The sequence below is a fragment of the Rhipicephalus microplus genome, unplaced genomic scaffold, assembly GCF_043290135.1.
Source record: "Rhipicephalus microplus isolate Deutch F79 unplaced genomic scaffold, USDA_Rmic scaffold_41, whole genome shotgun sequence".
In the NCBI taxonomy this organism is placed as follows: Eukaryota; Metazoa; Arthropoda; class Arachnida; order Ixodida; family Ixodidae; genus Rhipicephalus; species Rhipicephalus microplus.
Window position 1 is genome coordinate 2,477,912 of NW_027464614.1, and position 15,410 is coordinate 2,493,321.

The window sequence follows — 15,410 nt, forward strand, 5'->3', positions numbered from 1 at the left end:
ACTTCGGAGACCGCCAGACACTTGTGCTCGGGCATCTCTATGACAAGGTTGGCATCCACCTTGACCCCCAGAAGACAGCAGCAGTTGAGGCTTTCAATGCGCCGCGTTCCGTCAAGGAGCTTCGTAGTTTCCTGTGGCTTTGTTCGTACTTCAGCAGCTTTATTTCGAAGTTTGCCGACGTTGCGTATCCTCTCACATGCCTCTTACGAAAGCACAATTCCTTTGTGTGGACTCCAGAGTGCGATTCTTCATTTCGTCGATTAAAGTTTTTGGTGACGTCACGACCCGTCTTTCAGCACTTCAGTCCTTCTGCTCCGACAGAGCTTCATACGGATGCTAGCGGCATAGGTATTGGAGCCGTCCTAGTACAACGTTACGGGGACCACGAACACGTCATCGCACACGCAAGTCGCTCCCTAAGCAGGCCGGAACAAAACTACACTCTCACAGAACAAGAATGCCTGGCGGTATTATTTGCAATTCAGCGGTTTATGTCTTACCTGTACGGACGCCCATTCACAGTCGTAACCGACCACCACTCGTTGTGCTGGCCTGTCAACATTCGTGACCCTTGTGGCCACCTTGCGCGCTGGGCACTCCGGCTACAAGAATACAGTTTTACCGTCGCTTACAAGAGTGGTCGTCGACATGCTGATGCGGACTGTCTTTCACGTAAGCCACTTAGCACAACAGACTGTGAATCTGATGACCTTGACCAGCTTGTAGCGTCTGTCTCGCCTACGTTTCCGGACTATCCCAGTTTCAGAGCAGAACAGCGGAAGGACGCTAAACTATCACCACTATTTGCCGCTTCATCCGCTTCCACTAGTGCACGCCGTTTCAGTATGCGTGATGGACTATTGTTCAAAAGGAACCTCTCCAGCAGTGGTGCGCGTTTTCTTCTAGTGGTCCCGGAGAGCCTGCGAACTGTTATTCTGAGTGTCATGCACGACGACCCTACATCTGAACATTTAGATTTGGCGCGGACGCTTCACCGGACTAAAGAGCGCTTTTATTGGCCTGGTATGCAGAAGTCCGTTGAGAGTTATGTGGCAAGCGGCATTAAATGTCGGTGTCACAAACGCCCATCAACTGGTTCAGCTGGTCTTCTACAGCCGATGCCATCTCCAAGCGCACCTTTCGAACAAGTGGGGATTGACTTTCTGGGACCCTTTCAAAATCGGCTAAGGGCAACCGATGGATAATTGTTTGCGTCAACTACCACACACGCTACTGCGAGACGGCAGCCGTCCCCTCCGCAACTGCCAGTGAAGTCTCGTCATTTTTGATACAGTAACTCATCCTCCGACACGGCCCACCCTCTGATTATCAGCAATTGCGGACGACAATTCACAGCTGATGTCGTGGAGGAGCTACTCCGTTTATGTGAATCCCGCCTGCGTCATTCGACACTATACCACCCCCAAACTAATGGGCTGATGGAGCGTACCAACCGCACCATTATCGACATGTTGTCTATGTATGTCTCATGCGACCACAAGAACTGGGATGACGTACTCCCGTTCTTTACGTACGCGTTCAACACCGCGAAGCATGAGATTACAGGTTATAGCCCTTTCTTTTTGCTCTATGCACGTTCTCCCAGGCACACAATCGACCCAATATTACCTGTCTGTGATCATGACAACGTCACTGTCGCCGAGACTCTCTGCCTCGCTGAAGAGGCGTGTCGCATAGCTCGACTACCGAAATTGGCATCGCAAGACAAAGCGAAGGCACGCTATGACATTTGCCATCGACCAGTGATTTATCGCCGTGGTGATCTGATGTGGTTGTGGAATCCGATGCGCAAGCGCGGGTTATGCCAAAAGTTTTTGGCCACTTACGATGGACTTTTTGTCATTGTCGACAGATTTACAGATGTCAACAATGTAATAACTCGTCTCACGGCATGTGGTCGACGAGCTGCCAAAACTCAAGTCATTCACGTTACCCGCCTGAAACTGTTCACACCACGACAACTCGACTGACTTGTCCGGCGGCCTTCCTCTGCGCGGAGAGGAATGTTGTGCACATGCATGAAGACAAAAAAGCGTATACGGTGAACACCCTTGTCACCCGGAGCGAGAAAGGAAGAAGAGGATCAGGAAGATCTCAAAACCAGTCAGCCGCTACTGAGCTGCCCCTCACGACCTAATAAACGGCCTCTTTCAACCTCTACAGGTCTCTTTCAAACGTATATATATATATATATATATATATATATATATATATATATATATATATATATATATATATATATATAGTTTAGTAGATCCTCCGTGAGCGGTCACAACGTGGTTTATTTCGACGTTTCGGCCTAGAGTCTGGCCTTCATGATATATATATATATATATATATATATATATATATGCCGGTCCCACGGCCGAAACGTAAAGAAACTTTTCTTTTTTTCGACCTGTGTTTTCTTTTTATTTATACTATTTACCGGCGTCCAAGAATTTATTCCCTGCAATTATATATATATATATGCGAAAAAAGTGTATACCTAAGGGCTCGTTTTTCTGTGTTTTGACACAATATTAATGAGATCTAACAGACAGTAATGCCAAGGAATGTATAGGGGAAGTTATAGGAACCAATGGAATGTAAATAAGAAAAAAGAAAAGTGGGTGAAAAAACGAGCCGTGAGCAGGAATTGTACCTGCGACCTTCAGATAATGCGTTCGATGCTCTAGCCACTGAGCTATCACAGCGGCCTTCCCTCCATCCACTTTTTTGGTTTATATGTGAATTTAGAAGTAAGAGTGTCAGTCAGCGCCATCTATAAGCCAAGCGACGAGTGTGAAACACTATTTTTATGCGCATATGTGGCGTCACGTAGCACGTGAACTTATTACGAGCGGGCAGCTGATCAATAGTTCCTCGTATACAACCTAATGACACGAAGTCTGCCAGTACGAGACCCTCGTTAATGAATAAGGGAAAGAAGTGTATGCCTAAGGGCTAGTTTTTTCGTGTTTTGACACTATATTAATGAAATCTAACAGACAGTAATGCCAAGAAATGTATAGGGGAAGTTATTAGAACCAATGGAATGTAAAGAAGAAGAAAGAAAAGTGGGTGAAAAAATGACCAGCCGTGAGCAGGAATCGAAACTACGATATATATATATATATATATATATATATATATATATATATATATATATATATATATATATATATATATATATAACTCGAAGTGAACGACTGTTTACTCAGCCGCAGCAGCCACTCACTTTTTCGCTGTCTTATTCTGCCACCACAGCGTGGCGTTACCCTCTCCCCAAAGAAAAAAAAGCAAAAGTAGCATCGCATGAATTACGCGGCTCGGAAAAACAACGAACAGTTGTCTAAAATGTCTGTGTCCACTGAGAAGAAAAACAGGACATGAAAAAGAGAGCGAGAAATAAATGTACACTTGTTTTGAAGGCAAGTGCCACATGACGAAGTTCGTGACTTGCAGTCAGAGCGAATAGTAAGGCTTCGACCTGGAGATGTGAACGAGAACGGTGCGATGTGTCTGCTGGGACAACTTCGTAGTTGAGTTCCCCGAGGCGATGAAGAACTCGGTAGTGTCCGAAGTACTGACATAATAATTTCTATGAGCGCCCACGGTAACGTATGGGAGTCCAAACCCATAATAGGTCACCTGGTTCGTATATTACTGGTCTGTGGTGGGTGCTGTACCGGCGAGCATCTTGATTTTACCGCGATAAAATGCGAAAGCGCGCAAGCTGCCGGGCGTCTTCGGCACCCTGAACAAATACATCTGCGTCCTGTGTAATCATGTCGGGCAGAGTTGGTTGCAGTTTGGTGTCAAGCATTGTGGTTACGTCACAGCCGTAAACCAGACGAAAAAGAGCTGTGCCGGTGGTTTCCTGCAGGGCTGTATTGTAGGCAACGGTTATATACGGGAGAATTTCGTCCCAATTCTTGTGATCCTTGGCGACATACATCGAAAGCATATCTGCAATTGTTTTGTTGAGGCATTCGGTTCACCCGTTATCCTGCGGGTGGTACGCAGATGCTGTTCAGTGCATTGTGCCACTCAGCAACAGGATCTCTCTCGGAGCAACTATGCCGTAAAAGCAGTACCACGACCTGTGATGACGACAGTGGGAGCACAGTGGCGGAGAACGATGTTTTTGTTAAAAAAGGTAGCCACATCAAAAGCAGTTGCTCGCTAGGCCACTTGTTTCGCAGTATCTGGTCAAGTAGTAAGTGGCAACTCTAATCCAGCGGTTACCAGACGTGGACTTCGGAAATAGGCCGAGTAAAGCAATCCCGACCTTTTCAAAAGGTGCGCGAGGGAGCCGCAAAGGCAGAAGCCGACCAGCTGGTTTTATCGTTGGGTTTTTGCGACGCTGGCAAGCTGCGCATGCCTTGACGTACTGCCGGGCGGTTTTTGTAAGTTTCCGCCAGTAGTATTTGTTCTAGATACGTGCCAGAGTACGCGGGAAGCCAAGATGCCCTGACGATGGCTCGTCGTAACAAGCACGCAAAATATCATCGGAATGAACAGCAGGAACTACGAGGAGGTAAAGAGTTTTCGTTGGATGAAACTTGTGCTTCTAGAAGATGTCTTGACGTAGACAGAAAGATGACAAATCGCGTTAAACTGATGTGGCGGTTGTGGGAGACGTCCCTCAAGGTATTCTATCAGTGGTTGCAGTTCTAAGTATTCGCGTTCCTCCTCGGCGACGTTTAATGATGCGAGAATAGCAAGGCAGCTGAAGTCTTCATTCTTGTCTTCTGCAGTGATCTCGACGGGCGCGCGGGAAACAGAGTCAGAACCAGTGCGTTTCTGGCCAGACTTGGAAACCATCATTATATCGAACATCTGTAACCAAAGGCTCCATCTTGCGATACGGCCCGAAGGGTCTTTCAGATTCGCTAGCCAGTAGAGAGAGTGGTAGTCACTGAAGATTTGGAAGGGGCGTCCATACAAGTGGGAGCCTGAATTTCGTTATGGCTGTACAACCACCAGACACTCTTTTTCAGTCGTCGAGTAGTTCTTCTCCACTGATAACAGCGCGCGGCTAGCGTAGGCGATGACGCGTTCCACGCCATCTTTATATTGCACGAGAATAGCTCCGAGGCCAAGGTTGCTCGCGCCAGTACGGACTTCTGCGTCAGCTTTGGTGTCGAAGTGACCAAACTTCAGCGGCGTTTCTTGGCGTTGAGGTCGCGGAAAGTGTCGGATTGTTTGGGACCCCAAACGAAGGCGACGTGGTCCTTGACGAGTTGTTGTAGAGGGTCGGCGATGTTCGAAAAAATTGGCACGAAGGGGCGGTAATATACACAAAGGCGCAAAAAGTGGCGTACATCCTGCTTCGTTTTCGGTATCGGGAACAAAGGCACTGCCGTATCCTTCCCAGGGTCGGGATGAACACCACTGCTGCTGAAAATATGGCCAAGGAATCTGAGTTCCTCGTATCCGAAATAACACTTTTCTGGTTTTAAAGACAGGACGGCACTGCGAATAGCCCGAAGAACAGCCACAAGCCGCTTGATGTGCTGTTCAAAGGTCGTAGAAAAAACGACTACGTCGTCTAAATACACTGAAGACGAGGGCCATTTCAGGTCACATAAAACTGTGTCCATCATTTGTTGGAATGTGGCTGGAGTGGAGCACAGACCAAAAGGGAGAACTTTAAGTTCATAAAGACCATCAGGTGTATTAAACGCTAGTTTTCTCGGTCCCATTTATCTATTTCAACCTGCCAATGTCTTCTACGGAGGTTCATGGAAGGGAAGTAACGGGCGTGTCGTTGAATTACGTCGTCGTCGAGCATTTGTTTCACTTGATGATGGATGGCATCTTGCTACTTCTGCGACACGCGGTAAGCGTGTTGGTGCACTAGTTGGTCGTTGGGCTTAGTGATCATTCTGTGCTTCATTGGAGGGTCTACCGGACTTTCTACGTTGTGGCAAAACAGTCACTAAATGATGAGAGGCGACTGAGAAGCCTTGCCCTCGTAGGTTGTTTTAACTGGCGATTGACGATGAGGCCACTAGTCACGTCAGTATCGCAGCTGCTCTCAGTCGAGGTCGTCGTAATCAAAGGGAAGGCGTCCAAATTATGCAATGCCTCTAAATGAGCTACGGTTGTGAGTTTCGCAAAATGCTTTTATTCGCCACTGAAGTTCGTAACAAAGAACATACTCAGGCCATTTCGGAGAAGACTTCGAGCAATGGCGGCTTCTCGATCAAGCAATAACGTCAGGTTACTTTCGGCGACGCCCATATTTGACTGCTCCCGTGGACACTCAACAAGCACGAAGATACTACTGCGAGGTGGCAACGTGACGCAATCATCAACTACGCGTAAGGCCACGCCACAATCTTCGTTTTCGATGTCGGAATCTGGAGAAAACTGACAAACAAATCACGCAGACTGAATATTGTTCCATATTCTTGCGGGAAATCCATGCTCAAAATGACCTTTTGTGTTGGTGGCAGAAGAGAGCAAAGAAGTGAATGGCTATATGTTACCAAGTGTTGCAGTTACCAAGTGTTACCAAGTGTTGCATTTACCAAGTGTTACCAAGTGTTGCAGGACCATATGGCGTCACTTCAGAAATGTTAAAAATGTAATTCGACATCTTTCCTGAAGACCTCCTTAACGTTGTCAGCTATTCACTTCAAAATAGTTGGATACCTCCTGACTGGAGACTTGCAAAAATAATACCGCTTCTTAAAAAACAGGGACTAGGAATGCAGATAGATAACATTAAGCCAATCGCTTTAACATCACACGTGGTTAAGTTAACAGAAAGAATACTTTACATTAGAGTTAAAAAGTTCATATCAGATAATGCGATACTCATAGCGTGCCAGATTGGATTTAGACCAGGTTACTCTATATGGTGGGCGCATGCTGATTTAGAGGCTCGTATAAAGCTCGCTCGGCACAGACGACAATATGCGGCCCTAGTAACCCTTGATTTAGCCAAGGCATATGACAGTGTTGAACATCCTATTCTTATCAATGTCCTAAAAGAGCTTACGTTCCCGCAGTACAGAACAAATATGATGTACAAATTTTTAAAAGACAGAAACTTTTACTGCTTCCAACGAGGTGTTTCCACGCCGAAGTATAGCCAAACGAGAGGTGTTCCTCAAGGCTCTGTTCTATCGCCTGTGCTATTTAACATTTTGTTAAGTTCAATACCACTGAGTGATAAGGTACAAGTATATGTATATGCAGATGATATCGCGTTCTTTGCATCTGACAGCGATATTTATTTACTACAATCGACTTTACAGTGTTATTTGGCAACATTGGAAACCTGGTTTCTGAAAATTTATATGAACCTGAACGTAACTAAAGGTGCTCTAATAGTTTTTCCATTGGAAGCACCAGTTACTATTTCTCTTCAGTACCATCAAGAAAGAATTCCCCAGGTTAACTGTATTAAATATCTAGGTGTACTGTACGATCAAAAACTGAGCTGGTGTGACCACATTGAATATATTAAAACTAAGCCTACACGCGCTGTTGGAATGATAAGTAGGCTTGGCCGCCTCCGTTCCGGTCTTCGCAGAGATACACTGATCATGATTTATCGCATGTACGTTCGTCTGATTCTTAAATTTGGATGTGTACTATTCTCTGGTGGACCAGCATACAAAATAAACCCCCTGATTCTCTTAGAGCGGGAAGCTCTACGTAGTTGTTTAGGTGTGCCAAAATTCACAGCTAACAATGTTTTGTATCAAGAAGCTCAGATACCCACCCTTGCTTGCAGATTTCGTATTTTAACAGTAAAAACATATTTAAAATTTTCTGAATCCTCTTTAAGAAGGCGACAGTTCGTATTCTTTGCCGAGCCTGGTGTCTTTTTCAATGAGCATTGGTCCCGTGTATATAAACCACAAGTGCTATTTGTTCAAACACTTCTAGATGCTTTAAATGTTAATATATTCGAGATCCCACCATCTGTCAAACCAATCGGCCAAGTGCAAATAACATTTGACGATATCTTCCCCATGAACGCTAAACACTTGCCCTATAAGTATTTGATTGGTTTATTAGAACAACACCTGTCTCAATCAGGTACTAATATAGTAATTGCAACAGATGCATCTATGAGTGGCGAGAAGGCAGGTGTGGGTGTTTTTTCTCTCTCATTATTCTGGTCATTTTCATTACGCCTCCCAGATTATACACCAATATTTGAAGCGGAATTAATGGCCGTTATACTAGCTATTCGTAAACTTCCTGCGACTCATTCGACAGCTGTGATAGTGTCTGACCCGTATTCCGTATGTTCATTTTTATCATCTTCGTCGACATCAGCAGTACTAGAAACTTTTAAATAATTAATCCCAGAAATCATTCGTCTAGTGCGAATAATATGGGTGCCAGGCCATCGTAGTATATTTATAAACGAGATGGCTGACACACTTGCGCGAACATCTCTTGATCTTCCAATTGTGCCAATCATGCCTTCTACAGCTTATGTAACAGCAGCGAGGTTAGAAAACTTTCCCTTCTTGAAGACTCATAAAACATCATGATACCGAATCCAGATTTCTCGCATCTGCACTTCACATGGAATAATAAATGGTGTCCCACGCGTAAATTGGAAGTCTTAATCACAAAATTATGTTGCCGTGTACCACCTCTTAATTTCTACTTAAACATCTGGTCTGGTGCCATCCCCTCTGTGCTCAAGCTGTAACGAACCTGAACATATCGACCATTTTCTTATCACATGTCACCGTTTCAAAAATCAAAGAAAAAACTGCTTCGAAACTTTATTAAAAAAACTAGGAATATCACTTAATACTCCCAACATTATGTCTTTTGGGGCCACTTCATTGGGACACAGCGACAGGAACATCTGCGGGGCTCTCCGCGAATTCCTATATAACACGAAAAGATTACCTTGCTGAGTCAGCGATCAGCTCTCGAATTTTAATAGCCACACTACCACTTATTATTTAGCTGATACACTGCAATGATTCAACTTTCAGGAGAATTTCATATCGCGATTCCACCTCCGATTTTCAACAAACTCTATTATTTCTCCCCCCCCTTTTTTTCTTTTTTTTTACATTGCGCCAAATTAATTTTACAGTTAAAACACAGTAATCATATGCTTCTAGTCTAGAAAATCTAAAGTAATTGACTTGCCTTAACTAGCGGCTTCTTGGCCAATCCCCCTTAGTGGGTGAGAGCCACAAAAGAAAGGAACAAGCAAGCAAGCAAGTGTTGCAGTGTGTGATTACATGATGTTTTCAATGAAATTGCATTGTACTATTCCTAAATTCCTCTTCCCGGATTTTCTCGCTGCCCTTTTTACGTAAACTGTTTTATTGCCTATCACTTTGTCTTTCTGGAAGTCAGTTTTTGGTTTTTCTTTTGTGTTCGGCACAGTCATCTGTAAATGTGCTGAAGTGTACATTCGGGGGGGGGGGGGTCGTAGTCAATATGCTCGTCAGCTTTTTCTCCCCAGCTTCCTCATCCTATGCATGATGAAAGGTAAAGGACCTTTTAATAATAATAATAATAATAATAATAATATTATTATTATTATTATTATTATTATTATTATTACTATTATTATTATTATTATTATTATTATTATTATTATTATTATTATTATTATTATTATTATACAGGGTGCGTTTGTATTTGTTTCATGTGAGCACAACTATAAGCGTTAGCGTTAAGGGGAAAAAAGGCGCAAGCGTGCGTGTATACATATTTGCAGAGATGTTTACACGGCATTTTATCACAGGGCCTGTATTGTACCCGGACAAGTTTCGCAAATACGAGGCTCGCAACAGATAGCTTTCGTGAGCGATTAGCCAAGATAGGCCTTGTTGGTGCAGAGCCTCCCACTTATAAGCTGTTGCAGACACATATAGGTCCGCACATTCTGGCTTATATGACTTGTCTTCACATCCATAGCCGGACAATCCTTTCCCAAGCTCATAAGCACTACAGTCAACCCACTTTTTGTGGAACGTAACAGCGTTGAAACCCACGAAACTTCCAAGATACCCTATCCAACAGTTTTGTCAAATAAAGCGTGAAAATGCATAAAAACTACACAAGTGCTTGGCCAAAGTTGAGGAAATTGAATCGCATTTTTTATCTGCAAAAAAATGTGCTCGTTTCAATTTCCCCGTAGACGTGAATAACTCACTCTTGAAACTGAAAGGATAAGTAGCTCGTGAGGTCAAACACAAAGCGCGTTCGACTCAAGGCTATAGGAACCATGAAAGCCACCATGAATCATGGAAGCCGCAATCGGGCAACTGATTTTGAAATATCTGTTCAAACAGGAGGCATAACCAGTGGCGCTGGAGCCAATGTTTCGATTTTTGACGTGAAGAGAAACACGATGCGACAAGTTTTGAAAGAAGTTTGCTGCGAGAAATCGTAATAGACTGGCCTTTTCTGCATAAAGCAGACCTGTTAGTTTGTGTGAGAGGGTTTCGCTGCTCGGTAGAGGAAGGATGACATCAAACATGTCAAGAATTACTGCGCGAGGGACACCTGTGTTATGTGCAGAATCCTTCTTAGTTTTGATAAGCAGCCCCGCCGTGGTGGTCTAGTGGCTGAGATACTCGGCTGCTGACCCGCAGGTCACAGGATCGAATCACGGCTGCGGCGGCTGCATTTCCAATGAAGGCTGAAATGCTGTAGGCCAATAGGCTCAGATACGTGTGCACGTTAAAGAACCCCAGGTGGTCGAAGTTTCCGAAGCCCTCCACTACGGCGTCTCTCACAATTATGTGGAGGTTTTCGGACGTTAAACCGTACATATCAATCAAATTATTCAGTTTCGATAAGCAATACATTGCTCAGTTAGGGCGATCTATCAACGTTAGTTCAGGGGAGCATGCAAATGTTTTAGCCTTTCAGGGCTGCTTGCGATCATTTAGGGAGCAATGAAACGACAGAGCACGTTTTCTGTCACTGGCCTCGTTACAGCATGCAAAGAGGCCAGCTATCTGCTGCGTTAGCTTGCCTTGACGACAGACCCTTGTCAAAACAGTCAGTTCAGTGCTTGAAAGGCGACAGAATCTGTCTGCGCACACATAGTCATTGAACGTCTTATTGAACTTTTTGCGTGGTAGTGGCCTACTGAATAGGCTATAGCACCCCAGCTCACTTTTTGTGCTTTTCTTTTTCGCGCGTATTATTTGCTCCTCGCTTTTTTTTAATATCCTTTCTACCTTCCCTTAGTGCAGGGTGGCAAACCAGATGCTTCAATTTCTGGGTAACCTCCCTGCCATTCTCTCATTTTATTCTCTTTCTCTCCCTTTTACCCTTTTGCTGGGTAGGCTGAGGTTAGGCATTGCGTTTACCAACGCCTAGGTTTTCCGCACTGGGATGGCCGACATCACGGACTGAGGCCTATGTGGCAAGAAAGAGAGAGAGAGAGCTTTTCATTGAAAAGCAGAGAATTTAGCCGGCGTGTGTATGTCGCTAACTTGCTACTCTGCGTGGGGAAGAAACCATTGTACATTGACTGCTTACAGCGGAGTGCACAATGACCACGGAGAAGCTTTTCTCTTTGTTTGTGCCTGTGCACATACAGCACTCACAATTATTCACATAAAAACAGCGCCAATAAAGAGGGACAAGAAAAGTAAGACACAGACAGTGGCACTGTCTTAAAAAAATGTATTTGCTGGAACCACGTAATATAGACTAGAGCAGTATCTGACAAATAAGAGAAATATGACAAGTAAAAAATACAGAATTCTCCTTACAACTGAGCAATCATCGTGGTAACGCGCCTTGAATATCACGTGTGCCAGCGTTCTGAAGAAAATCTATTTTCTGCATGGTGCCGTTCATGGGTAAACTCACCTGGGGTTTCCTACATAATGCTGCAGCGTGCTATATTTGCTAAATGAAGGAAACATAAAGTTTTGCGCTGGACGCTCTGGGCGACCAGCATTCATATGTCGCTATAATACCTCGTTCTCGCCAAACCCTTTTCTTAACAATGAAAGAAATGAATAAATGTAATAATAAAACGTACTTACCCGATTGCATGACGTGAATGTCAGTCCTTTGAGGTTGATCATGTATGCAAGTGTATGAAGATGAAGATTTAGAGGCACCTGCTACGCTAACAAGCAGGCAGGTGCTGGTTATAAAACTGTATAGAGAGCAGCTCCAGAATTGTGGCAACACATGCTAGTAAAATAGCTAATAAAAACAACAAGCTCATTCTTCATTTGGCCAGTATGACATTTTAATTTTCATGGCAGCTGCAAAGTTAGGTCATTCCCTGCACATGCCTAACAAATTATATGAGAGATTTTTCGCTGAAACAGCCGATCACCAAACATCGAGAATGTGTTAAATTTCACAGAAAGGTTAAATGCATTTAAACGCTGTACTATAAAAAATCGAATCAAAACGCGCCCATTTGTCGTTTTGATGAGGACTGCAAAAAAGCAGTTAAGAATAAAAACCCCGATCTTTATGCTACCCATTTTTGAATTAAACTGAGCGCATAGCTAGCGAAGGACTAAGAGGCAACATTTAATGTTCTTTTCTGCCTCTCAGTTCTGCCATGATTTTAAGTTTTCCGCCACAATTTAATGCCTATTTTGTTCCAGGATTATATATTACGCATATAAAATGACAAAAGCGAATAAACTGCCGACCCAGATATTTAATAATGAGAAGTTCACACAAACAGTGCTGCGTAAAAAACAGATAATACGAAATGAGGCTTTTTTACGGGGTCATCAGTTCATGCCAAGAATAAGCAAATGCTGCCGACTTTCCAGCAAGGTGCGCCTGTTACCAGAGAAGACTGGCCACTCTACAAATCTAGTCACCACCTATAGACCCACGAAACTCAGCGCGGTACCAAGTAAAGCAACTCAGTCGTGCCACCTTTGACGCATAGCTTTGCGGCATCGTTCACGCGCTTCGATATGGACATTTTTATTAGCCACTTCAAGGCCAAATAAGATGTTTCAATCAAACTTAGCCACACTGAGTGTGTTGCCTACATTAGCGGTATCAAAATGTTTCCCCTGAGTAGTGGTGCTACTGAGATATGCATATTTACAACTGCAATGTAGATTTGAGGCATTTTGGGGAGTGAGCGTGCTGACAAATGGTTGGGGCAGGCATTTTTAGTAGCAAACTGCATTTTCCCCAAGCCTGTTTAATGCGGGCTTGGCACTTCAAAGAAAAACCACGTCCCCTACCCTTGCCAACTCGGCTCATGCGCTCTCATCGTACACTTCATTCCGAGGGTGACCCTACGGTATCATTGACGTTTTTTTATTGTCAGCTAACGTAATGCCAAAGACGCACCTTTTACACGTTCTATTCTAGAGCCTTTCGTACAAAATGTGGAACTAATGGTTTACGCCACCAATTTAAAGTTTATAAACAAAAAAAGAACGCGACTAATATAATCATCTTGTCTGATGTGGCACAGGTCCAGTACTATGGCAACATCACTTTGGGCACCCCACCTCAAGTCTTCGCAGTCATCTTCGACACTGGCTCATCGAACCTGTGGGTGCCTTCCAGCCGGTGCCCATCGAGCAGTGCCGCATGCCGTGAGTACTGTTATATTCTTTTACATGAGACATCAGGCGGACTAACAAAGCATCATTTTCACCCTTCCTTGAATATTTTTGATGCCTAAAAAAGCATCCTCTACACTACTATGTTTGTGTAGATGCTCTGCGCAGTTGCGGAATAGATAAACCTCCGTAGTTTCAAAACGAAGGTGAGCTACTGCGAACTAAACATCTCGTGACCTGATTGTGGTAGGCGAGACAACGAAAGTGGGATTTTGTGCCTATACGCGTACTGAGTACTTGAGGAGTACAACTCAATGGTGAACTAGAATATACGACAGGCATATGATGTGTGGCATCTCTCGTCAGGAAGCAACGCAAGTCTTGCACATGCTACGTAATGTTCAGAAGATTTAGAATAAAGTAGGCCTAATGATGATTTTCTGCATTTATATGGCTACTATTTGTAGTATTTATGGTATATCTGATAAGTCGGATCTACTAAGAATAGGACGGTTGAAAGTGATTTGTGAAAAATTGTCACTGAAAGAGGAAGGAATGAAATAGATAGAAACTCAAATAACACTACCAGCAGAAACAGAATGAACAATAGCACTAAAAAAATCAGAATATCAATTTAAAAATTCGCAGATCCGACGTACAGTGGGAATCAATGATATGCAGCACGAATGAGGAAGGTTTATATGCTAGTTTAAAATCAGCACAACGTTACGAGGCGGGGGTAAATTATGTCGTTCATGACATTGTCAAAATTAGCATGTTTCTACGTGTCATTTACCTTCATCATCTATGCACGCCAACTGATACCAATTTGGTATATGTGGAGCTAGTGAAACGGCCGCGAGCGTGCTATGAGCGTAGCATGTAGTCCAGTTTTACATGACACGCATGTCATGATTATCGTGTTTGGACGTGTCCTTTACATTCGTCAGTCATTCACGTCACGTGAACTAAATTTGGCATATTTGGAACTAGTGAAACGACCGCGAGCACGCTATGAGCGTAGCATGTATCATTTTTTACATGACACGCATATCATGATTACCATGTTCGGACGTGTCAGTTAACTTCGTTGTCTATTGACGTCATGTAGTTCCAAATTTGATATATGTGAAGCTAGTGAGACGGCTACGAGCGCATCATGAGCATGGTGTGTAGTCATGCCTTGCATGACATGCATGTCATGATTTCTACGTTAGGGTCTGTCACTTGTTTCGCCATGCAGTCATGTCATACCATACAAGTTTTGCAAGATATTATGTGAACGAAACCACCGCAAGAGCAACAAGACCATAAAATGTAAATCATGACATTCATGACATACTTGTCATGAAAGTCATGTTGTGACTAGTCATTTATGCTCGTTATACAGCCATGTTATGCCATGCCAAGTTTGGTACTGATACCATTAACAAAACGACCAGGAGAACTAGAAGTCGTAAACGGATAGATAGATAGATAGATAGATAGATAGATAGATAGATAGATAGATAGATAGATAGATAGATACGCTCAAAGGCACCGAAGTTTATCAAGAAATGCTTCGCATTTAAAAAGAATGTGAAATAATGAGGACGATGTAATGACCTCAGACAAAATGTTCCATAATCAACGGCTTTATTTTGAATTTCAAATAAAGAAGAAAAAGGTGTCGCTAATACAAGAAAATATTGGCAGTCTTTCTGCTTTATTTGTTACATGAAACACAACAAAACAATATTGCGGCCCCGTAGGAAAGCGGTGCGGAAAGGTGCAAGGTCGACGCAGTACCGTAATGTGAGGCTGGGAGTAATCTTTTGTCGAATTTTTTTATCAGTGATGGAATGAAAACGTGGCGCTTGTAGATTTAGCTCTATTCAA

The 15,410-nt window shown here is 43.5% G+C and overlaps 1 protein-coding gene across 1 annotated transcript in view; it reads left to right on the forward strand.

Moving 5' to 3' along the window:
* Window positions 1–15,410, forward strand: part of LOC142787001 (lysosomal aspartic protease-like) — a 50,981-nt gene that overhangs the window by 13,199 nt on the left and 22,372 nt on the right. Inside the window, exon 3 of the mRNA XM_075884617.1 lies at window positions 13,442–13,565. Within this exon, the coding sequence (XP_075740732.1) occupies window positions 13,442–13,565 (124 nt within the window). The remainder of the gene's footprint in view (window positions 1–13,441; window positions 13,566–15,410) is intronic.